This window comes from Sapajus apella, unplaced genomic scaffold, assembly GCF_009761245.1.
Source record: "Sapajus apella isolate SASKATOON/1434 unplaced genomic scaffold, GSC_monkey_1.0 scaffold6, whole genome shotgun sequence".
In the NCBI taxonomy this organism is placed as follows: domain Eukaryota; kingdom Metazoa; phylum Chordata; class Mammalia; order Primates; family Cebidae; genus Sapajus; species Sapajus apella.
In genome coordinates this window covers 40,248,531-40,271,575 of record NW_022436946.1, presented here as the reverse complement: position 1 = coordinate 40,271,575, position 23,045 = coordinate 40,248,531, and the positions used below count along the sequence as shown (strand labels likewise).

Below are 23,045 nucleotides of genomic sequence, written 5' to 3'. Positions count from 1 at the left end.
CCTCCCAAAGTGCTGGGATTATAGGCGCGAGTCACCACGCCCAAAATGTCTTCTATTTGGGAACATTTTGTTGTCAAGTATCCAGCTGGATATTTCAGGAGTTACAAACATTAAGGCATGGTCGTGGGGACAAGTTGAGGTTTGGTGAGAAGCTTGGCAGGGGCAGCATCTCTGGCGCAAACCCTATAAGAAGGGCTGAATTCTACATTCTGACATTTCATACATATCTACATTTCTGCTGCATTTCAGGTTGTAAGTGTGCTGCAGCATGACTGATCTGGCCAAATTCTTCCACTTTCCTCAAGTGCTTTTCCTTTAATACCATCCTGAGTGTTTACAAAAAAACGGTTTTCCAAAGCACTTGTGAACTATTTATTAAGAAATCCATGAAGCATCTAGTTCAATTGGAATGCAGTAACGGCTCTAGAGAATTCAGAGAATTCCTCCCCGAAGGAACAGTTTACAAAAATCGCTTGGGGAAGGAGGAGGGCTGTAAACTCTGCTAGTTATACAGTAATCATTTTCCATAAATTTTACAATCTATAATTCAATAAAAAATTGACGTGGAATAAAATCAGTGGACGTGTGTGTGTGTGTCTGTTGGAGGGGATTACCTTATTTCCCAGCACGGTTCAGAACCCTTCCTTCGCTCGGTTTTCCCTTTAAAGGTCGCAAAGTCGAACGCCCGCCCCCGGACCCTAACTTGCCCCCTACACTCGCCCCCTGGCTGCCCAGCCCGGACACGCCAGCCCATTCCTCCGCCCGTGAAGCCTCTACCCGCGCCGCCTCGAGGAGGCGCTGCGCCCGCAGTCCTCGGGGCTGAGAGCGGGGAGCAGGGAGGGCCGCCCGCGACGGAGGTTTCTCTGCGGTTACCTCAGCAGCGCTCTTCGCAATCTGAAAGTTGGGGCAGCTGAAGAGTCCCACCACCTTCACCTGCAACGGCCGCTCGGGTAGCGGGAGCGAGCCGCACCGGCCGTGCTGGGGCCGGCAGGGCTGCGGACTTGCCATGGCCGAGCGCGGGGACGCCCCGGGAGCACAAACACTGCGCGTTGTTCGGGCAACCGCACGGTCTCGCCCCTGCCGCTCGCAGGGGGCGGGGCCGGGGGCGGGGCCGAGGGCGGCCGGTGGCCGCTGGGCCTTTCCTCAACTTTGAGCCTGTTGCTGGGCGGCCCGGGACGAGCTCAGCGGAAAAGGAACCGGCAGCCGTCAGCCCGGGGGCGCTCTTGGGACACCCAGGGTCCTCGCGCGCGGCCCTCGCCGAGCCTGGGCGCCCGGATTTCGGCAGCGGATTGCCTTTCCGGGTTGGCGGCCGGCCGGATCGGGACGAGCAGGCCGGTTGCCTGGGGAACGCGGGGGCCTAAGCCGCACAGGCTTGGTGCCCACCTGTGCGCGCCGCCAGCGAGGAAGGAACGGCCCTGGGAGGAGGAGCCGGCGGCCGCCCCCGTCCCCCCCGCGGCCGTCGCCAGGGAGCTCTGGCCGCCTCGCGCCCCTGCAGCGCCCCCGCAGCGCCCCCGCCATGAAGCCCAACTTCTCCCTGCGACTGCGGATCTTCAACCTCAACTGCTGGTGAGAGCGTCCGCGGAGTGCGATCTGGGGGCCCCTTTGGCTCGTACCCATGCAGGCTTCCTCACCGCCCGTCCACGGCCCCGTCCCATCCCACGCTCTCAGGGTGTAGGGGGAACCCGAACCTCCATAGTCCGCATCTGGCCCCAGCCCCCGTGGTCCCAGCAGTCACCTCCCTTGCCCCGCTCTTTCTTTCCTTAGGGGCATTCCCTACTTGAGCAAACACCGGGCCGACCGCATGAAACGCCTGGGAGACTTTCTGAACAAGGAGAGCTTCGACCTGGCTCTACTGGAGGAGGTGAGGCTGTGCAGCACCGCGCAGAACCCAGGCTGGGAGGGGGGCACCTGGTGGCAGACAGTCCCTCTGGGGAAAGGCCAAGCAGGCATCCTCACCCCTTCCCTCAGGTGTGGAGTGAGCAGGACTTCCAGTACCTGAGACAGAAGCTGTCGCCTACCTACCCAGCTGCACACCACTTCCGCAGGTGAGAAGCCCCCTGGCGTGAAGCCTGTTCTCAGCCCAGGAGGCTCTCGGCTCTGCCAGCCTTTCCGTATCCTGCCTGCATCCCACACTCTCTCCTCCAGCCTCCTCTCCCTCTGGATGTGAGAGAAGGGTGAACCAAGAAGGTCCTATAACTTAAGCCCATTTCAGCTTTGTTATCTGGCTACCTTAAACTCCTCCCAAGGTTGTTGCCTTTGTTCTAGGGCTAGTCCCAGCAGTAGAGAAAGAAAAAATAGCTGATCAGAGCTGATAGGCAAGGGAGGGGAGGAGGGCTGGGTGTCTCTCCCTGTTCTTCTGGTTATTAAGCAGGGCTTGGCTTTCAGCGGCATCATTGGCAGTGGCCTCTGTGTCTTCTCCAAACACCCAATCCAGGAGCTCACCCAGCACGTCTACACTCTCAATGGCTACCCCTACATGGTAAGCCAGACCTCGGACCTCTTCCACCTCCCTTCCCCACTTCCAGTAATAGAAGCTACAGGAGGCAGCCTTCTGAGAGAAAGCTGCAGGGGATGGGCAGAAAGGGGGTGGTGGTGCCCTGAGTTTCCACCTCCTTCTGTCTGCAGATCCATCACGGTGACTGGTTCAGTGGGAAGGCTGTGGGGCTGCTGGTGCTCCATCTAAGCGGTGTGGTGCTCAACGCCTATGTGACCCATGTGAGTGAAGCTGGCAGTGCCTAGGGCTGGGACATGCAGCCCTGTCCTGGGACGCTGAGACGGTACTCCTCTAGCTCTAATGCCTGGGGGTGAGGTGTGGGAGCAAGACCTTATAAGGAAGCATTGGGCAAGTTGTATCCATTCTATACCAAACACTCTGAGAGTGTCAGATATAGGCTTGATTCAGACATACTCCTGGGACCCTCACTCTTACCTGCTGTGATCTCTTCTATCTTGCTCAGCTCCATGCCGAATACAATCGACGAAAGGACATCTACCTAGCGCATCGTGTGGCCCAAGCTTGGGAACTGGCCCAGTTCATCCAGTGTGTGAGCCTGAGCTTGAAAGGGGAAGTGGGATGGGACCGAGTGGGCTGAGGGTGAACAAGGCCTCACTCACAGGGAAGAGCTGGTGAGGGAAGAACTCCTGCCTCACCAGCCTGGTTCCCCCAGCCACACATCCAAGAAGGCAGACGTGGTTCTGTTGTGTGGAGACCTCAACATGCACCCTGAAGACCTGGGCTGCTGCCTGCTGAAGGAGTGGATAGGGCTTCGTGATGCCTACCTTGAGACTCAGGACTTCAAGGTGAGGATTTGCCTGTTATTTCCCCACCCATATCTCCAGCTTCTCTCCCTCCTCCTTCCCCCACATCCTACCATGAGCCAATGATTCTCTTAGGGTTCTGAAGAAGGCAGCACGATGGTGCCCAAGAACTGCTACGTCAACCAGCAGGAGCTGAAGCCGTTTCCCTTTGGCATCCGTATTGACTACGTGCTTTACAAGGCCAGGCTCCTCCCCCAACATGCCTTCATCCGCTGTGTGTCTCTGTCTACCACCAGCCTATATAGATCCTTTGCTCAGCTAGTCTAGTTTGGACTACTGATGGCTGGAAAGTGGGGTAGCCAGGAGCTGTTTCTCTGGGAAGAGGCCCTCATATATAAGCTTCTCTCTGGCCCTTACTTTTCCTAGGCAGTTTCTGGGTTTTACATCTCCTGTAAGAGTCTTGAAACCACTACAGGCTACGACCCTCACAGTGGCACCCCCCTCTCTGATCATGAAGCCCTGATGGCTACTCTGTGTGTGAAGCAAAGCCCCCCACAGCAGAACCCCAGCTCTACCCATGGTGAGTCACCCCCACCCTTTCCCGTGGCCCTTTCCCCACTTGAAGCAGCCCTTCCACTCTGACTCTCTCCTGCCCTACTGCCCTGCCCTGTTCTAGGACCAGCAGAGAGGTTGCCTTTGATGAGTGTGCTAAGGGAGGCATGGACGGAGCTGGGTCTGGGCATGGCTCAGGCTCACTGGTGGGCCGCCTTCGCTAGCTATGTGATTGGCCTGGGGCTGCTTTTCCTGGCATTGCTGTGTGTCCTGGCGGCTGGAGGAGGGGCCAGGGAAGCTGCCATACTGCTCTGGACCCCCAGTGTAGGACTGGTGCTGTGGGCAGGTGCATTCTACCTTTTCCATGTGCAGGAGGCCAATGGCTTATATAGGGCCCAGGCTGAGCTCCAGCATGTTCTAGGAAGGGCAAGGGAGGCCCAGGATCTGGGCCCAGAGCCTCAGCCAGCCCTACTTCTGGGACAGCAGGAGCGGAACAATAAAGAACAATAAAGCTTGGCACTTAGTGGCTCTGCCTTTTTCCTCGAGGCAATGGTGGGAGCCAGGGGTCAGCGTGACTGTCACACTACAGACCTGAAGGCTCCTACACATCTGCTGTCCCCATATATGCCCCCACCTCCCACCTGAGGCAGTGTTTGTGGCAGAAACATTTTAATTATAAACAGCAAGGCTCTCTGCCAGGCAGCCCAGATGAACAGGGGTGGCACTGTGTAGGGGTGAGGTGTTTTCCTTGTGGAAACCAAGGCAGACAGCCCACCTTCTTCTAGCCCTGGGCCCCTGTCCCTAAGGCCAGCTCACTGAGCCTGCGATCCTCCTGGAGGCGGATGAGGGCATCTCTCTGGTTGATCACATCCACTAGCTTCCTCAGGACCTGGTCCTCGGCCTGCTGATCAGCAGCTGTCTTTAGGGTTTCTGAAAGGAGGAGACAAAGCTTAAAGAACAGGGAACTGGGCGGGGAGGCAGGAGAGCCACAACCTAATCCCAGCCTATGTGATTTCTTTTCTTTTTCTTTTTTTTGAGATAGAGTCTCACTTGGTTGCCAGGCACCAGGCTGGAGTGCAATGGCGCAATCTCGGCTCACTACAACCCCCGTCTCCCTGGTTCAAGCAATTCTCCTGCCTCAGCCTCCCGAGTAGCTGGGACTACAGAGGTGTGCCACCACGCCCAGCTAATTTTTATATTTTAGTAGAGATGGGGTTTCACTGTGTTGGCCAGGATGGTCTTGATCTTTTGACCTCATGATCCGCCTGCCTCAGCTTCCCAAAGTGCTGGGATTACAGGTGTGAGCCACCGGGTCCGGCCTCTATGTGATTTCTACAACCTGGGCTTTGTTTCCTAAGTGGCAAAATTAGGAGGGTTGCCAACACCAGTGCTTTTCTAGCACTACTGAGCAGCAGCAGTTTTTTGAAGGAGATCTTGTGTAAAAGCCAACTGTGTAGCTCTGATTGAACTGAAGGGAGAAGGGGGCTTTGGCGTCCCCTCCTCCTGAATTGTCTCAGAGGTACACAGACTACAGGACCATGCTGCTTGGTCAGTATCTGAGATCACGAGGCTTGTGCAACATAGCCCTGGGATGCGTCTGCCTCTTCCCACATCCCACCTACCTTCCCGGTTCATGTAGCCTCGTAGCTCCTGGTCTAGCTGCCACTGTTTCTCCTCCAGGTTCAACTCCTGTACCCTGTGGAAGTCAAGGATTGTAGAAGCAGAGCTCTCTAGGGTGCCTGAGGGGCTGGAGCCTGGCCCATGGGCCACTGTCGCCATCCCCTTTCCCTTACGTGATCATGAGCTCGGCCTCCTCAGCCACTAGGCTGTTTTTCTTCTGAACGAGCTGTAGCAGCTGTCCTACCCATAGTTCCTTTTGCTTTTCTGGGGAACCTAGTAAGAAGGAAGATGGGTGGAGCGGTAAGGAGGCTTCCAGCCAGCGCCACAGGAGTCATAGGCTCAGGGATGTCAGGAGATCAGGGTTACAGGTGTGTGTCAGCTGTGTGGTGCAGCCGTTGGGACTATGGGTTGGAGCCTGGCTGAATACAGTGCCAGGAGGCAGAGGGGTGTCCTAGCTTGTCACTCACTGCTCTGGCGCCTCAGGGCCAGCTCCAGCTTCACACCCTCAGCCTCTAGCTCCCTCAGGGCAGCCTCGATCTCATGTAGTCGCCGTTGGATGGCCTGAGGGGTACAAGACAGGATACCCAGGAGTCTCTGGGTTGCTCCAGAACAGAGCGCTGAAGGAGCTCTGATCTCAGTCTCAGAACTCTGACCCCATCAGAACTTTGGGGACCCCATCAGAACTTTGGGAACCCCTGGGCACCTGGGCTTTGCGGAACCTCTTCATCTGCTCCTCCTTCACGTGGCGCAGCAGAGTCCGACGCCACGTTGGGTAGTTCTTCATGGTGCCTGAGGTCTTGGCCAAGGTCAGCAGGGCCTATGGGAGGGTCAGGCAGTCAGGGATAGGGCCTGGGCCCCCTGGTGGATAGGAGTGCTGTTTGGAAAGGCAGAAAAGAACCCGCACTGAAAGTGGGGGAAGCTCTGGTAGAAAAGGTGGAGGCCTAGAGTGAGAAGACATTCCGAGAGAAGGTGCAGAGGACGGAGCATGGTGCAGGTTTCTCCTGTGGTGGGCTGGAGAGCGTTTCATGGATGCATGCTGGCCCACTCACCTCCACGTCTGAGTCCAAAGGCACATCTTCTTCTTCCACTTCCTCTTCACTGGAGGAGGGACACTCTTCTTCCTCCTTCTCCATGGCCACAAGAACTGAGAATAAGAACAACTAAGAAGTTCAACTGCCTCCAACACCTGCCCCAGTCAGGCAACAAAGAGCATGGTGGTGACGGAGGCCTGCGAGTCTGGTAAAGACTTGAATGTGTGTGGGGGGCATGGGAGGAACTGAGAAGAATGGAGCAGAGGAGAGGCTGCCATGGCCTGGGATCCCCACACTCTCCCTCTGTCTTCCCCAGAATTCCTCTGCAGGAAGCCAATGCTCCCACCCCGTCCCACCCTGGGTCAGCACATCTGCGGGGATGGCAGTTACCTTGAGGGCTCTGGACTGGCAGGCCCCAACCCACAAAGCTGCTCTCCAGGGCCTGGCGGGCCAAGGTGGAGCAGCTGCGGGGGGGGCTTGGGTGGAGGCTCCATTTCCGAATCAGGGGTAATGTTAAGGGAGGACAGCCGCTGGCGTTCCAGGCTGGAGAGCCGGATCCGCCGACGGCTGGGCTGGCTGAGACCTGGAACAGGACTGGCACCCTCCTGTGAGGCTGTGGGAGTTGAGAGGCCTGGGGGCATGCTATTCTCGCTTGGTGTGGGGAGCTCCTGGAAAAACCACCATGTGGGGCAGTCAGTGACCTGCCAGGGTAGGGGGAGGACACCCCTTTGGAGCAAAGGTGAGCCTTGGCATTCATTCACTTAACACCATTTACAAACAGTGCCTGGCTGTGTTCTAGATACTTGAGAGAGCAAGAAGTGTAAGAAGACAGGCATCCCCGCCTTCACAGAGCTTACATCCTAGTAGAGGAAGACATTCAGTTACCCCCAGCAAGGCACTCCTCTTCCCCTGCCCCGGCACACATACACACGCCTTCGCAATTTTTACCGGGCTCTCAGGGACTCCGTCACTGCCTTCCTTCTCGTGGTCTGGCTGGGGCAGGTGCTGGAGGCAGTAGAAATGTCCTGGAAAGAATGGAGAGGGGAGGAGGCATCTGGTGTGGGCAGCCCGGCGCCCAGACACAAAATAAGTTTACAAAGGAAGGTGGGGAAAACAAGGCACATTTGCAGGTGAATTTCTGCCAGCCTCCTGTTCTTAGAACCACACATCTGGAGCTTTGGAGGGTAAAGAGAAGACCCTGAGCTCGGGAGAAGAAAGTGCCATCTTGAGCCTGTTTTCACCCTGTGCCCCTCTACCTCAGACTCTTTGTCCCCCAGGCAGGGCCAGGTCCAAAGTCTCTGTGGAGGTCTCTCAGGCCCACTCACCATCTCCTGGGTGCTGCCCGTAGCCACCTGGCCACAGTGTGGCTTCACAGGTATGGCAGCGGAAGCAGCTCCGGTGGAAGAAATGGCCGTTGACATAGACGCGTTCCAGGACGTAGAGGTGTTCCCCACAAAGTGCACACAGGTCCTCGGCACCGGCCTGCATGGACCCCTAGGACATGGGGTCAGGGGGAGCCAAGACCAGCTGCAAAGTTCTTTCCCTCCCATGAAACACCCCTGCCCTGCTCTCCCCAGGCTTCTGCCGGCACACGAGGCCCTGGCTCTCACCTCGTGGTGTTGGGATGGAGGTGTCAGGGGTACACCAGGCTCTGGGTCAGGTGGCGCCTCAGTGCTTGGGGTCTCAGCCTCCATCTAAGGAGGTATGTGCTCAGGCCAGGGGGCTAGAGGGGCAGGGCCAGCTGGGAGGGGACGCGTACAGATGAACAGGAGGGGCTGAGGGGAAGGGGAGTGAGACTAGGCAGGGAGGCTGGATCAGGGGGTTATAGGACCTGAGGTGGGGAGCAAGACATGAGATGGGCAGAGGGAAGACAGAACCGGGAAAAGGGATAAAAACTCGGTGTAAGAGACCGACCCGCCCCTGCCTGAATTACCTCCAAGCGCAGCTTCTTGCCACCAACATCCTCCGCATTTTCCTGCAAGAAGTCCTAACAGCTCTGGGTGTGATGTTTTGAGCCCCCCGTCCTCCCTACTTTCTGAATGTCCTCACCATCACCCCAGGATCTCCACTGGGTACCCCTGACCAGTTCCAACCCCGCCTAGACTCTCCACCTTGGCCCGGGATCGCTGCAGGGTCCTTTGAAGTTTGCCAAGGAATAATACAGCACTGGAGGTCCCTGGGGAGGCCTGGCTGACAGGGCCTGTGGGGAGAGCCAGGGCATCAGTGTCCATGGAGGTGCCAATGCTGTACCCTAGAACAGACAGCACTCTCCAACCCTGAAGGACACCTCTCCTAGGCTGGCCCTCAGAGGTTGTCTTCTGGCTCTCTGCAACACACACTTCCCCATCCTTCCCACCTCCCATCCCCCACGTCCTGCCCGCCTTCCCTCCAGGTTACTTGGCCTGTGGGGCGTGCTCTTGAAGGCACTGTGGAAGTGGCTGAGGTAGGCAATGAGACCCAGTGGGTCGCTCCCTGCCACCACAGCCTGTGCAGACACCACCGGTGTGATGCCCAGCTCATGCTCTGCCATCTTTAGCGCCCAAGCAGTTGCTTCCAGAGCCTCCAGCCCCTGCAGCTCTGAGGGTTCCCTGTGGGGTGTCAGGGAGAAAAGCCAACTAGATACAAAAACCTAGCCCCACTAAGGGGAGGAGGACCAGCAGGAGGGGAGGGCCAGCAAGCAGCGGCTGGGGTGCAAGAAGGCATGAAGGTAGGTGTGTAGTCTCTGCTACCCAGTGCCCAACCCAGTGATGCTGCTTCTGACTTTGAGGGCCTGTGCCATTCACAAAGCTCTCCCCTATCTGAATGCATTAGAGTCTCACAAGACTGTCGGCAGGTGTAGGGAAGAATACTGTCTCTAGGACTCAACAGGATGTGCTAACTCCTACACAGAGATCATGGGAATGGGTCTGCCAGGGACTCACAGCAGGCCAGGCTGCAGCCGGTGCACCAGGGCACACAGAGCTAGCCCGTCAGTCCAGGAGGAAGACAAATCGGTGACGTGGACTCCTGGGTACCCAGCTGTCTGCTCCTGGCACCAATGTAGCAGCTCCTCCTGGGTGCCTGCTGACCCTAGGAGAGAAGGCTGTGCTGTGCCCAAGGCCCCTCTGCCCCATCCCCGGCACACGGAGCCCAGCTGCCGGGTATGGGGGTTGTGTGTAGGAAAGGAATCAGGGACCCACCTTTACTGGGGCACCAGCCTAAAGCTCACTGTCAGCAGCCCTCCTTCATCCCAATTGTTTTTGTTCTTTTTTATAATCTCTTTTTGGAATAAAATAGAGGAATGAACGAAGTGAAATCGCAGCTGGCCACATAGTGGGCTGAAGACTGTCAACTGGGGGAGGGGAGGTTGCCAGCACTGCTGCAGCTGTAGCGGAGGTTAAAACACTGAAGCGCTTCCGCTCAGACTGGCAGTCAGCTGCTGCCTGCATGCACACTGCTGCCTCTCTGTTCCTCCAGCAGGCCCCCAGCCAACCCACCAGCCAACGAGTGCTCCGGCACACTGCTCCTGTCCTGAGGCTGCAGCTGTTCTGAGGGTCCACCTGGACCTCAATGGGTGGTACATATTTTGGTCACCCCCGGGAGGAAGGCCTGCTCACCGGTGGTTGGCATCCCTGCATCTGTCTTGTCGCTGTTCCTCTGCACAGGCTCCTTGGCTAGCACGTCGTATAGGTCTCGTACCTAAGGCAGCCCAGCTGAGGTGTCGAGGCAGGCTGGCCACCCAGCCCCTCGGTCTAGAGGTAAGGGCCTGCAGGGAGTAGGACTGACCCCAAAGGGCAGTGACTAGGCAGGGAGGGCCTGACCTGGGGGAAGGGGGTTGGCTTGGGAAGCCTGGTGGGGATGCCGGGGGTCTGACCTGATTGGGGGTCACTGCCCGGAGGTTCAGGTTGGGGTAGCGGGTGGCTGGGTCCAGCCCATACTGGGCCACATTGCGATGCATGTTTTCTGGGGATGTCTGTGACAGAAGCTGGTACAGGCTCTCACTGAGGGAGTGAGGGTAAAGGGCAGGGGCATGAATGGGAGGGTACCTGTTAGCACCCACCCCTCAGGAACTGCCAGGCCTTTTCTTCTCTTCTGCCTATGCCTCCATCTATTCACCCAGCGCCCCTGCCCCTCTTTCTGAGCCTTGTCACATGTCCTGCCCTGCTCACACCCCGTCAACTCAGGTCTCACCGCTCAGCCAACACCTCTAGGCACTCAGTGCCCTCTGCCCACCGCTTCACCATCCAAGCTGCATCAAAGGCTGCCAGGAAGCCTCGTGCCACTCCAGTGCCCAGGGGCCAGAAGGGCTGCAGGGAACAGGAAGCAGCTCAGGGAGAATCCAACAGGAGCATTTCAAGCCCAGATACCCACCAAGGTCACAGCAGAGGGGGTTGTCCCTGCACCAGGTGGCCCTTAGCTCCTCCCCTCCACAGGCAAACCTTTTTTATCCCCTCCCCCCTACTGGGCAGCTCCCTACCCTAACCATGAAACCCCTGTGTCTCCTGAATCCCTCACCTCCACCAGGCAGTCCCCCACCAGTCCCAGCAACAGGCGGGCGCCATGCTTCTCTTGCACGCGAGCAGAACTCTCTGCCCGCATCATGCTTGTGAAGTCAAAGGCGGAGACATCAGGCTGCCCATGGGCGTCCTGGGCAAACTCTAGTTTTCCAAGCTTGCCATGGGTGGCAAAGTCAGCAGCTGCCCTGGCAAAGCGCTGCAGAGCCTCAGGCACGACATTGGCATTGCCCAGCAGCCGATCAGTGTCCGGCCAATCCTGAATGGTCAACAGAGCAGAACCGCAGAGATCTTTGAGGGAAGCATCAGTGGGCCAGTGCTGCCCATTTGAGTGCAGAAGGTGCACATACTGGCCCCAGAGAAGAAGGGGCTGCCCTGGACGACACAGAGTTGAAGGCTGAGCTGGGACTAGAATTCCAGTGGCCTGGACTTCTCACAGCCCTCTCCTCAGCACTCACCCTGCTGCTGGGTGTCCCAGGCTCTGTTCTGCCCATATCATTACTGTCATATACTTGCCATGAATTCAAGAGCTTTGGTTTGTCTATCACTCAGAGACAACATGCCTAATTTATCAGGGTACTCATGAGAATGAGATGAGAGAATGCAGATTTAACTCTCAACACAGTACCTAGCACATGGTAGGCACTCAACTAGTTCATTCATTCAGCAGATACATACTGAGTGCTTACTATACATCCGGCACCATTCCACATATTGGGAGTTAGCATTAAGAAACAGACAGAGAAAAAAATGCCTGCCCTCATGGAGCTGACATGTTGTGGCTGGTATAAGGTATTTAGCCCAGAATATGATTCCTGTTGCCTTGTAAATCCCAGGGGAGACTTTTTTTTTTTTTTTTTTTTTTTTTTTTGAGACAGATTTCCACTCTGTCTCCCAGGATGGAGTGCAATGGCATGATCTTTGCTCACTGCAAACTCTGCCTCCCAGGTTCAAGCAATTCTCCTGCCTCAGGCTCCCGAGTAGCTGGGATTACAGGTGCCCACCACCAAAACTGGCTTTTTGTATTTTTAGTAGAGATGGGGTTTCACCTTGTTTTTCAGACTGGTCTTGAACTCCTGACCTCAGGTGATCCACCTGCCTTGGCCTCCCAAAGTGTTGGGATTACAGGTGTGAGCCACCACACCTCGGAGAAGAACTTTTAGGAGGTGGACTTAATGCCAGGACAAAGGCAGGAAAGGACAGGGTCCCCACACCCAGGTGTCAGCTGTGTCCAAGACTAGCCTCTGCCTCCCAGGGCTCACCATCCAGCCATTCCTGGCCAGGACTGGGCCTCACCTGGCGCAGTACCCCCAGCCGCAGCAGGCACTGCTTCTTCGCTGTCATCACAAAGTAGTGGGTATCATCTTTGTAATACACAATGTTCTCCAGATCAATACCTGGGGGTACAGGCAGGGGACAGGAGATATGTCTCCTGATTATGCATGGCCTGACGCTCTGAGCTGGGATCCCAGCTTAGACGGCAGTGAGTGCCCCACGCATAGAACCCCTCGAGTCCTGATGACACAAAGGACCATCTGTCCCAGACCCAGGAGGCCTGAGGACTTAGAGCAAAGAGGGAAGCTTGTTGGGGTGGGGGACATTTGGGAGACCTGCACCGCCTGGTCACATGGCAGTGCAAAGCCAAAGTAAACATAGGCATCTTCTTGAAGTACCACTTTTGTCTTCAATTTGTATCATTTTCATATTTAATCATAAAGGAGCATAAAGCAAAACTCCCACACCAAGGTTAATCTGTGAGAGATTCCAAGACTTTTCATGCTGAGTGGTCAACTAGGGCTGTGCCTGCTTAATCACTGAGGGGACAGGTTCCTTCTTTGCTGCTGAGACCATGAAACAGAAAAGTGTAGGATTCCTTGCACTGAGGACAGGTTTGGAAGGGAGAGGCAGGAGCCAGGCCACAGTCAGGCAGGAGGAGGGGAAATTCAGCAGGAGGGTCCCTGACCTGTGGCTTTGAGTAGACTCTGGAAGAAGCTCTGGTTGTAGATCCTGGCTACACCGCTGATCTCCGGCACCTGTGTCTCCTCCACGGTGCGTCCGTTCACAAAGTTGGCTGTGATGCCAATGGCCAGTTTACCTCGCATTTCTCGAACCTTGAAGCCTAGAGGTAGTGATAGGGGAACAATGACAGGAGGGGGAGTTATAACAGCCTAGAAAGGCCCAGGAGGTGCCCAAGATGCTGGCTTCTTGGAGGGAAGTCATCACTCACCTTCAGGGACAAATTTACCTCCGGCAGCCGAGATAAGGACGTCAAATTCATAGCTGGCCAGCTGGGCAGGGGCGTTGGGTTGGAGCTGGGCACACCAGCCACTCCCTGGGGCAGGGGGTACGAGAGGCACAAAAGTGTAGAAGTCGTAAAAGCCCCTGTATTCTCAGGACAAGCCAGTGAAATCATCAATACAAATGTGCAAAGGACTGTCTGGTTTAGAAAGCAATGACATATCATCTATCAGATTACACCTTCACAGCAGCCATGGAAGGCAGGGAAGGAAAGAAATGTTATTCCTGTTTTGCAGACACTCAACCTGAGGCTCAGAGTGGCTTGCCCAAGCCCACACTATTAGAAAAGGAGACTCCTGACTGGGCACGGTGGCACACACCGGTAATCCCAGCACTTTGGGAGAGACTGAGGCAGGCAGATCACTTGAGGTCAGGAGTTTGAGACCAGCCTGGCCAACATGGCGAAACCCCATTTCTACTAAAAAATACAAAAATTAGCTAGGCGTGGTTATCCATGCCTGTAATCCCAGCTACTTGGGAGGCTGAGGCAGGAGAATCGCTTGAAACTGGGTGGCAGAGTTGAAGTGGGCTGAGATCCTGCCACTGCACTCCAGTGTGGGCGACAGAGTAAAACTCTGTCTCAAAAAAAAAAAGGAGTCCCCTGGCCCACCCTTTTTCAGATGGGCCAAGTTCTTGATTGGGGGGGGCGGAGGGGAGATTCCAGGGAGCACAGAAATACTTACCCTTTCTAGGAGGGGGCTGGAGACCAGTGAAAGTGACACCCCAGTGAATTTCCACCCCCAGCAGCAATGCCACCTTCAGCAGAAGCAGCTGGAGCTGCCGGATGCCTGGAAGGGAGAGGACATTAGGAACAGGGACCCCAGGGCAGCACAACCTCTCCATGTACCAGTGTGTGCCTGGTCAGACTGGAAAAGGTCTTAGAGATCAGTCTGCCCAAAAGCCCACTTTACAGATGGGGGACATGAGTCTTCTAGGTCACCTGGCTGATACGGATCTTGTCCACTTCGACTCTTGGCTGGCTCAGCAGCTCCCTACTGGCCTGCCTCTAGGCCCAGGCTCGCCTGCCCCTCCAGGCCACCTGGTGGTACTCACTGATGTGGTCCAGGGTGCCGGTGCAGAAGCGCCCGTAGAACTTCTTAGCACCGAGTGCCCGCAGGTCGTGGATGGTGAAGGGCCAGAGGTGAAGCACGTTGTGGCGAGAGAACTTGGTGCGCTTTTCCACCAGCACCACACGAGCCCCCAGCAGTGCCAGCTCTACAGCGGCCCGTAGCCCACAAGGTCCGGCACCCACCACCAGGCACTGTGAACACACAGGGCAGTGAGGGTGTGGCATCCTGTCCTTCCTCTGGCTCCCCCCATTTTCCACACCCCATCCCAGGCACCGCCTATCCACCTTGGTGTTGGTGCAGGCCCGGCCCTGCTGGTAGACAGGCTGGCTGGCTCGCTTGTCCAGCTTGGTCCACAGTGACTTGGCGCTCCAGTAGTTGAGCTGGTCCTTGATTTTGTGGTACTGGGGCAGCCCCCCACCAGGCTCCAGCCCCAGGGCTCCACATAGCTCCTGGAAGCTGCTCAGCACATCCTGGCACAGCTGGGCCTGCAGGAAACTCTCAAAGTGGGCATGCGCCGGGTTGGTGGACGTGGGTGAAGCCATGGAGGCCTCTCTGGGGCTCCCGGGGAGGGCAGCAGCTGGGCATAGGCGAGTGGCTGGAGAGGTGGAAAAAGAAGAGGAAGAGGCTAGAGAACAGAAGAAATAAAACGGAAGGGGAGGCGAAGAGAGCAGGCTGGTATCCCCAGGGAGCTCGGGATTCACCCTTGATCGGCTCTGCTCCTCCCTCCCAGCCCACTTCCCTGCCAGCATCTGCTCCAGAGATAGGTGCTGTTCCGTTCACTCCAAGTGAAATGTGCCAAATTTGGAAGTGAAAAACACTAGTCTTGGGCACAGAGGGCACACGGGACACGAGGGGAGCCTCCAGCTCAGCCTCCCTGTCCAGGGATCTCCCAGCCGTAGGGGTAGGAATTCTTAGCCCGCCTTCCTTAGGCCTTGGAATCAGGGCGTGGGGGGATTTCTTGGATGTGGAGAGGACAGGTCCGCCTTTGCGTGCAATGCAGGGACAGATCTCATGCCCACAACCCCAGCTGCTGCGCACATATCCTGCCCCTCCCCCAACGCGTCCTGTGCTGGGTGCCCCTCGATGGCCACGGTACCACGCTGGGTATGGGAAGTGTCTCCTAGCAAGGACAAAGTTTTTCTCAGCACTCCTACTTGCCTCCTGACAGAGAAACAGCCTCTGTCCGCGTGGGTTCCACTTCCCATCGCCAAACTACCTCAACAAGCAGCAGCAAGATGTTGCAACTGACTGGGCAACGGAGACCTGGGTCTATTTCTGACGCACTGTGGTCAAAACACTTCCCCTGTGAACTTGCCCTGCTCCAGGGGGCCGTGGGGAGGGCTGGGGGGTCTACCGCAGCCGGGTTCGCTCCGCCCAGGTTCCCCCCTCCCTGATGGACCCCATCCCGCCCCGCCCCTTGTTCGCCCGGGAGCACTCTCCTAGGAATCTCCGGAGACAAGGTCTCGCTTTGTCGCCCCCTCCCACGCTAGTTGAGGAGTGCCCGAGGGGGTTTCTCACGCGGGACCCGTAAAGGATCAGAGGGTATGGAGGAGGCAGGTGTCCACGGCAGTGTTAGGGAGAGTGAGTGGCAGCAGTAGGGGCAGGTTCCTGGGGCTCAGCCCCCTCCGCCCTCCTGCTGCCCCTCGGTTCCCAGCCGCCTTGCCGAGACAGGAGATAAAAGCCTCCTGCCGCGGGTTGCCCAGACCAAGGCAGACGGAATCTTAAGACGGAAGGGCAAAGCTCTTTCTAGGGTGGAGAGTGGAGGAGGAAGACCTCGGCAAAGGGGGAGAAAGGGGCGACCTGGCCTAGAAACGCCAGGACAAAGGCTGTACGAGGGGTGGAGCGGTCTGAAAGGATGAAGAGGGAGCTGGACCGCGCCGCGAACAGTGGGGGTCCCGGACACTCCGGACGGCAAAGTCCGGAGGCCGGTTGAGCAGGGCTGGGCTTGGGGAAGACCAGCCCGACCTGCCAGCCGTGGTTCCCGAGCGCCCGAAGCCGCATTTCCCCGGAACCGCTCCACCTCACCCCACCCGGCCGCAGGGCGCACAGCCGGCTCCGCTGGACAACTTACCCGCTGCTCCGGGGCCGGAAGGGGGCCGCTTCCTGCCGGGCTGGCAACCAAGTTGGGGCTGGTGGAAGGGCGGGGTGGGGGCGGAAGCGCCGAGATCGGTCGGGGATGCAGGGCGGAGCACGGCGTGCGCCTGGAGTCCCGCAAAGTGTGGGCTTCTACGAGGGGCGCGGGGAGCCGCCGGGGCCTAATTCAAACCTCATTAGCATCTCATGACTTCTGGATCCCCACCCCCCGCGCGCCGCCTCCAGCGGGGACAGTCCAGGGCCCGCCCACGCCTGCAGGGTGGCGCCCAAGGGCGTGGCGCTGCGGATACCCCGTTCGGCTCTGGGGCCTCCTTGTGGGTCTGACCTGATGGGGACCGAGGAGTTCCAGGGTCGGGGAGCCAGGTGCTGCGCGGCCTGGGCTCCTTCGGGGCACCTGCGCGTGCAAGGCTAGCTCTTCCCCAGCTGCGAGGCGAGGACCACCCACCCCCGCGCGGTCCCAGGACTGCTGGCTGCCTCCCACCGCCAGGCGGAGAGGGCGCTTAGGCTCCTCTAGAAGTTTGGAAAAGCTGGCGGGTCCGAGAGTGGCGCCGGAACGTCTGCACTCTCCTCCCGTCTCCCACCTCGAGATCCATGGCCCTGACGCCCAGGATGGATCCAAGCGCGGAGGGCACCTCCCTTGAGATAGGTCGGCCGCTAAGCCCGGGCCGAGGGCGAAGGGCGCGGATTAAAGTCCTGGGAATTCAGCAATCTGCAGCTTCCAAATAGATATGAGAAGTGAGAGGGAAGGGGATGGCGGGGCGGATTAGACCACCACTAAGAGATGGGGAATGGGAGGGGTGTGGGGAAGAAAGACGAAGTCCTCAATGTTCAAGAGTGCCTTAGAGTGAGGACCCACGGGACTGTCCTCTGAAGAGGGCTGGAGAGGCCTTTGGGATCAACTTCCTCGTATTCCCGATAAGGAAACAGCGCCTAAAGTGAAGGGACTCGTCCAGTCATTCAGCTAGTTAATATTAACAAAACGTTGAGTCTCACTTACTGACGCTATCCTATGAATATTACCTCAACATCAGTGCTTGCAACAGTCCCATTTTACCAAAAAGGAAACTGAGTCACGAACGCTCTGTGACCGGCACGCAGCAAGTGGCAGGGCTGTTTGGGGGCCCAGGTCTGTCTCTGCTCCACCCCAACCAGGATTGATCCAAAATGACGCATGAAAGGCTGGCATTTTAAGAATCTGTTTCTTGTTTAGAGGAAGTGACACCGTTACACTGGAAACACTAATAAAACCCAGGAATAAATAGAGAGTTGCTGTCCTTGAGATCCAGAGACCATAAAGAGCTGGGGGGGCAACAGGGCTCTCCCTTTATTCTCACTTTGCATTTCATCTGGAAAATTTCTGAGACGCAGTAAGACTTAACACTCACTCTTCTCAGCTGAGTTGAGAAGCAGGCAGGGGGAGGAAAGGAAGGGGAAATGCCTGTTCTCTGCCAGAAGTGAGAGAATTCAGCCAGGTCACACTCAGAAAACTAGGGCAGCCTCCCAGCTGGGCCCATCCTAGCTCTTGAGTGTGACATATCATTTGGCTTGAAATGAATTTGCCGAATATCAGACACACCCATATTTAAATAAATAGTGTAAAAACATTCTAAAGTCCACTACAGCTGGGTTACTAGGCCTCTAAAATAATCTCATTTCCCTTTCACTAGTAGATGGCTCACAACTAGCCGCTTCACTTACTGCCTTTGCAAAGGCTCAGTGGAGTCTGGCTTGACTCAATGACGTCAGCCAAACAGGGTCATGTGGCTCTCTGAATGACATAAAATTTGTCTTTAAAAAAGATCACAGAACAATAATGAGTTCATCAGTGCTAAAAACTGCTGACTTGGAGTTTCAATTTATGCTAATTAAATACTTACATGGAGGTATAAAGCAGGAGAGAATATACTGTTCTGGAATCCAGAAGGTCTGGTTGGATTCCAGCTTTACTTCACGCTAGTCTAATGTGACCTTGGATGTCACCAACCACCACACTTCTGTCTGCTCATCTCTAAACGGAGGCAGTTTAATTACTCAGCCTCCTCAGCCCATTTCCACTCCAAAATTCTATCATTCAATATTGGCCTAAGAAATGAACAGACTAGAAGACCCAAACCATGTTTACTCAGAATTTCTTCCAAGAAAAAAAAAAAATCTCTATTAAAGCTATTTATTATTTAACTACAAGAGTTTCTCTTCTTAATTAGAATCTTGAGTCATGATTCAAATTGTGTGTATACAGAACTAAAAATACTGGCATAATCACATTGGCCAATTCATATTGGATCAAGTAAGTGGGTGATACATGAAGTCAGTTTTAAGAGTTCCATTCTAATGTTTTTGCAAATGGTAAAACCTAGCAGTAGCCTAGGTTAAAAACCTGAGCCATAGACAGGATTCTCTTTCCCCTGCCCCATACCATGTTCTGTCACCTCCCAATTTCTCATCTCATGGGCCTGGGGCCAGAAACTGGGTCCCTAGTACTGCAGGTGACATATTTAAGCCACCCTATAATATGGCTTTGCATCTGCAGTCCAGTATCTTCAAGCAATAAACCCATGGTCCCGGGCCAGGAAGCTGTGGCTGCAGTATAGCCAGAGACAGCCCCTGATGTAAAACCAGTGGCGTCTGAGCCAAAAGTGTAGAGAGTCACATGAGAGCACGTGACAGGGTTGTTTGATTGAGGTTAAAGGACAGGAGAGGGTATTCCTGAATTCTGACAGATAGTAGTCATGACTCAGAGTGGGAGCAGACAACTTTCAAAGCTGAGAAACCACCTGCCACAAAGCCCTCAGGCAGGAAAGAGCTGGGTGTTTGGGAAACAGCAAGGAACCCATGCGCCTGGAAACCACAATGGGGAAGAGGGTCCCAAGAGGGAGCTGAATTGGAGATTTTATTCTAAATGCCATGGGAAACTGTAGAAGGATTTCAGGCAGAGCAGAGACACAGTGATATTTATCTTAATAACTAATGCAAATCTATTCATTTAGCAAGGCACTCTGTTTGATGCTAAGCTAAGGGTACAATGGTGAGCCCAAACAGATCACCACTTCCAGTGGAGCAAGCCCAGCAGGAGGTGGAAGAAAGGATTAATCAGGTCTTTGGCAGGAGTCCAGGCAAGTGACGGTGTACAGTGAGGATGGAAGAAGTGGATGGATTCAAGATACTTCAACGTGAAACTGACATAACATGGCCATGAATTGGGTGTGGGGGTGAGGTGGGCCCCATCAAGAATGATGCCCAGCTTTCTCTCTCGGCTTGGAGTGGGTAAATCACAAATCTGGGGTCCTCGTTCTTATTCTTCCTTCCCACCTTATTCCTTTGTATGCTGCTTTTTACTCAATACCCTCCCCAGAAGTCAAAGCACAATTATGATTTCCAAGACTCGAAGATAACACAGGGACTCTATCCTAAGAGGCTTCAAAGATTAAACACACAAATATGTTCAGGATCAGTTAAATAATTAACTAAAATCATATTCTTTTGGAAAATCATCTTCAAATTCATATTTAAAGTGACATATTATGGGTATTAGGAATTCAGAATAAAAGTTCTCTACCCTGACCCTGCCCACATTTTTTCCTTTTTTCACACTTCATACTGAATATAGTACTTTTCAGACTCACATAAAAAAAGCTAAGATCCCTTGCTGTTATCAAAACGTGTTTAAATTCCTATGTTTTGTATTACCGAGAATGTGGGCTGAGTACAAGGGCTTATATCCTACTCCCAGCACTCTGAGGGCTGAGGTAGGAGGATCACTTGAGCTCAGGAGTTTGAGACCAGTCTGGGCAATGTAGTGAGATCCCATCTCTAAAAATAATTTAAAATTTATCTGAGCATGGTGGTGAATGCCTGTGGTCCCAGGTACTCAGAAGGCTAAGAGGCTGCAGTGAGCCATGATCTTACCACCGCACTTGATCCTGTGACAGAGCAAGACCCTACGTCCAAAAAAAAAAAAAAAAGAAAAAAGTATTTGAATGAGCTTTAAAGCTGTTAATGTCCTATGTTTCAAGTTAGAATGAAACACACACACACACACACACACACACACACACACTCTCTCTCTCTCTCTCTCTCTCTCACTCCAGTCAACTAAGCCAACTAAAGTCTTTTGCTGTTTATTTGTCAAGAATTTGAGAGCAGGACAAACTATCATGACATTCCGGCTTCTTTTAGACATCACTCCTTGAGAGCTGCTATTTACAAAATGAAGGCAAGATTTTTTTACAGATCATATCTCTTTATCTGCTATTTAAAAAAGCAAGACAAAGGGTTTTCTTTCAATTCTTAAGAATTTAGGCTTCTGTTTAGAAATTGAAGATGAAATTTTACCTCAACACTTATCAGGGTAACAAAACAAACCTACCCTTAATTTAAAATATCCTCAAAAATTTGAAAAAAGGGCTTACAGAGGCTCCTGTTAAATAAGACATTTTCACCTTACTAATAACTTTCATTCTACTGGCAAATTTTGATGAAGCTTTAAATCAATAGTAATGAAACACTAATATGATTATATGGTAGTTACTGAATTTCTGTAGATCATAACTTTCACTATTATTGTTTTATGTAAAAAGCTTATAACCATATGCTGGTGGCACATGCTTGTAATCTCAGCACTTTGGGAGGTTGAGGTGGGAGGACTGCTTGAGGACAGAAGTTTGAGACCAGCCTGGGCAACACAGTAAGACTGTCTCCACTTAAAAAAAAAAAAAAAAGTATGCTATAATTTCAGACACAGACACTCAATTTTAGTCAAAAAGGTTCTATTACATTAAGTGGGACACAGGAAATAAGAAATTATTAATAAATAATATTTTTTTTGAGACAGAGTCTTGCTTTGTCACCAGGTTGGAGTGCAGTGTCACAATCTCGGCTCACTGCAACCTCCACCTCCCTGGTTCAAGCAATTCTCCTGTCTCAGCCTCCCGAGTAGCTGGGACTACAGGCTTGTGCCACTATGCCCAGCTAATTTTTGTATTTTTTTAGTAGAGACGGGGTTTCACCATGTTGGCCAGGATGGTCTCAATCTCTTGACCTTGTGATCCACCCACCTTGGCCTCCCAAAGTGCTGGGATTACAGGCGTGAGCCACCGTGCCCGGCCTAAATAATTTTTAATAAGAAATAAATTATTTAATAAGTAGGAAGTAAATTACTTAATAAGAAAATTATCATTTTCTTTTGGTTCTATTAACCTTGGTAATAAGAAATCCAGCTTAAAGTTTTGAAAGTCTGTATCCTAGTTCTGGTTCTACCACTTAATGTATGACATTTGGCAACAGACTTTCTCTTTGGGCTCCATGTTCTCATCTGTACAACAGGCATAATAGTTACTTACCTCATCAGAATGTCATGCAGATTGAGAAATGCTTCCATTGGGTTAAGGTGCGTCCCAGACACTGCTCCCGTCCTGACTCCAGATGCCAGGTGTTAGGAGGTAAATTATATCCCCTACTCCAAATTCACATGTTGATGTCCTAGTACCCAGTACCTCAGAATGAGATTGTGTTTGAAGAGTTGATTAAATGAGGTCATTAGTGTGAGCAGATCCCATATGACTGGTGTTCTTAAAAGAAATTAGGACAGAGGGAAGAAGATGTGAAGATACAGGCAGGGAAAGATGACTAGAAGGCAGGCCTCAGAAGAAATCAGCCCCACGACACCTTGATCATGGACTTACTATTTTTTCAGTCACCCAGTCTGTTGGTATTTGTTATGGTAGTCCTGGCAAACTAATATACCAATCATGACCAGAGGTGACTGGAATCCTCCAACCAGAGGGTGCTGTGTAAATCTGTGTGCCGACATGGAAGTTGTGTGAGACCCAGTAAGATATGAGACAGGTGTAACACACCTGGCTTGGCTCCTGGCCAATAATGAGGATTCTACATGTGGAAGACATTATGTTCCCATTTATGAAAACCTAGATAAGCATCTATAATGAGAATCCTAGGTAAGCAATTATAATGAGAATCTCTTTTCATTTCTCAGCATCATTTAATCTGTTGGCTCACAACATTTATAACACAAGAACCAACTGTAGAAAATACAGAGTAGAGGTGAGTTTCAAGCAGCACTGGGCAAGCACTTGAATAACTGATTTTGACAGTAAGAGCTCATCATTCCAAGGCTGGCCCTCTACTGGGAGAAAACCAAAGATTCACCTTCAAAATGAGGTGTTTCAGGAGCCCCAAAGCATAACATTCTATTTCCTAAAAAACACACTTTGTATTTCTGGTTAAAACAATTTAAAAAATCGTACACATTTAGTGCAAAATGAACTGTGAAACACTGCGCTGGCAATGTAATTTTTCAAGGACACATAAGAAGCACTTTCGTGACATTTCTTTTGGGTACCCAAATCACAGAACTTTTTTATTCAAGGGGCAGAATGTATATTTGGGACAAAGAAAGAGGCTAGATTGACAAAGCTACCATTTTCTTGTTTCTCTTTGACAGCTGGTCAAATAATTCAGGCATAGGTGGGACCGATGCTCGAGCTAGAAACAGGTGGCCCATGCCGTCCAGCCCAGCAGCCATCAGCCACAGGTGCCTATCGAGCATTTGCACAGTGTCCCAAGGAACTGGATTTTAATTTTAATTAATTTTAATATACATTTGTAAACCG

At 53.5% G+C, this 23,045-nt stretch overlaps 3 protein-coding genes across 7 annotated transcripts in view; 1 reads left to right on the top strand and 2 right to left on the bottom strand.

Moving 5' to 3' along the window:
• The window catches only part of PPIL6 (peptidylprolyl isomerase like 6), a 48,210-nt gene extending 46,649 nt beyond the window's left edge, over window positions 1-1,561 (bottom strand). For 3 of the 4 annotated variants that reach the window (XM_032275069.1, XM_032275070.1, XM_032275071.1), the window contains exon 1: window positions 874-1,081. In XM_032275069.1, coding sequence (XP_032130960.1) covers window positions 874-1,008 — 135 coding nt within the window. In that variant the 5' untranslated portion in view covers window positions 1,009-1,081. Of the gene's footprint in view, window positions 1-873 lie in introns of all 4 variants that reach the window. The other variant, XM_032275068.1, reaches the window with a different exon arrangement.
• SMPD2 (sphingomyelin phosphodiesterase 2) lies at window positions 1,142-4,333 on the top strand. Of its 2 annotated transcripts, XM_032275066.1 has the most exons (10): window positions 1,142-1,566; window positions 1,765-1,861; window positions 1,969-2,045; window positions 2,386-2,479; window positions 2,626-2,715; window positions 2,958-3,040; window positions 3,168-3,300; window positions 3,394-3,498; window positions 3,685-3,838; window positions 3,935-4,333. In XM_032275066.1, the coding sequence occupies exons 1-10, from the start codon at window positions 1,517-1,519 to the stop codon at window positions 4,318-4,320; spliced, it is 1,269 nt and encodes a 422-aa protein (XP_032130957.1). In that variant the 5' UTR covers window positions 1,142-1,516; the 3' UTR covers window positions 4,321-4,333. The 2 variants fall into 2 exon arrangements, with proteins under 2 accessions (XP_032130957.1, XP_032130958.1); XM_032275067.1 differs by lacking the exon at window positions 2,626-2,715 and having other exon boundaries at window positions 1,425-1,566; window positions 3,935-4,332.
• A 129-nt stretch (window positions 4,334-4,462) lies between these two features.
• On the bottom strand, window positions 4,463-16,396 carry MICAL1 (microtubule associated monooxygenase, calponin and LIM domain containing 1). Its single transcript, XM_032275061.1, is given in 26 exon segments — window positions 4,463-4,740; window positions 5,433-5,506; window positions 5,604-5,703; window positions 5,898-5,991; window positions 6,134-6,247; window positions 6,480-6,574; window positions 6,852-6,936; window positions 6,938-7,129; window positions 7,410-7,486; window positions 7,787-7,955; window positions 8,072-8,155; window positions 8,395-8,436; window positions 8,573-8,661; window positions 8,859-9,049; window positions 9,383-9,530; window positions 10,058-10,139; window positions 10,315-10,441; window positions 10,632-10,747; window positions 10,956-11,213; window positions 12,251-12,351; window positions 12,918-13,073; window positions 13,182-13,286; window positions 13,936-14,040; window positions 14,306-14,513; window positions 14,607-14,917; window positions 16,288-16,396. Coding segments are annotated over 25 exon segments (3,219 nt in total). The 5' UTR covers window positions 14,865-14,917; window positions 16,288-16,396; the 3' UTR covers window positions 4,463-4,591.
• Window positions 16,397-23,045: the final 6,649 nt, after the last annotated feature.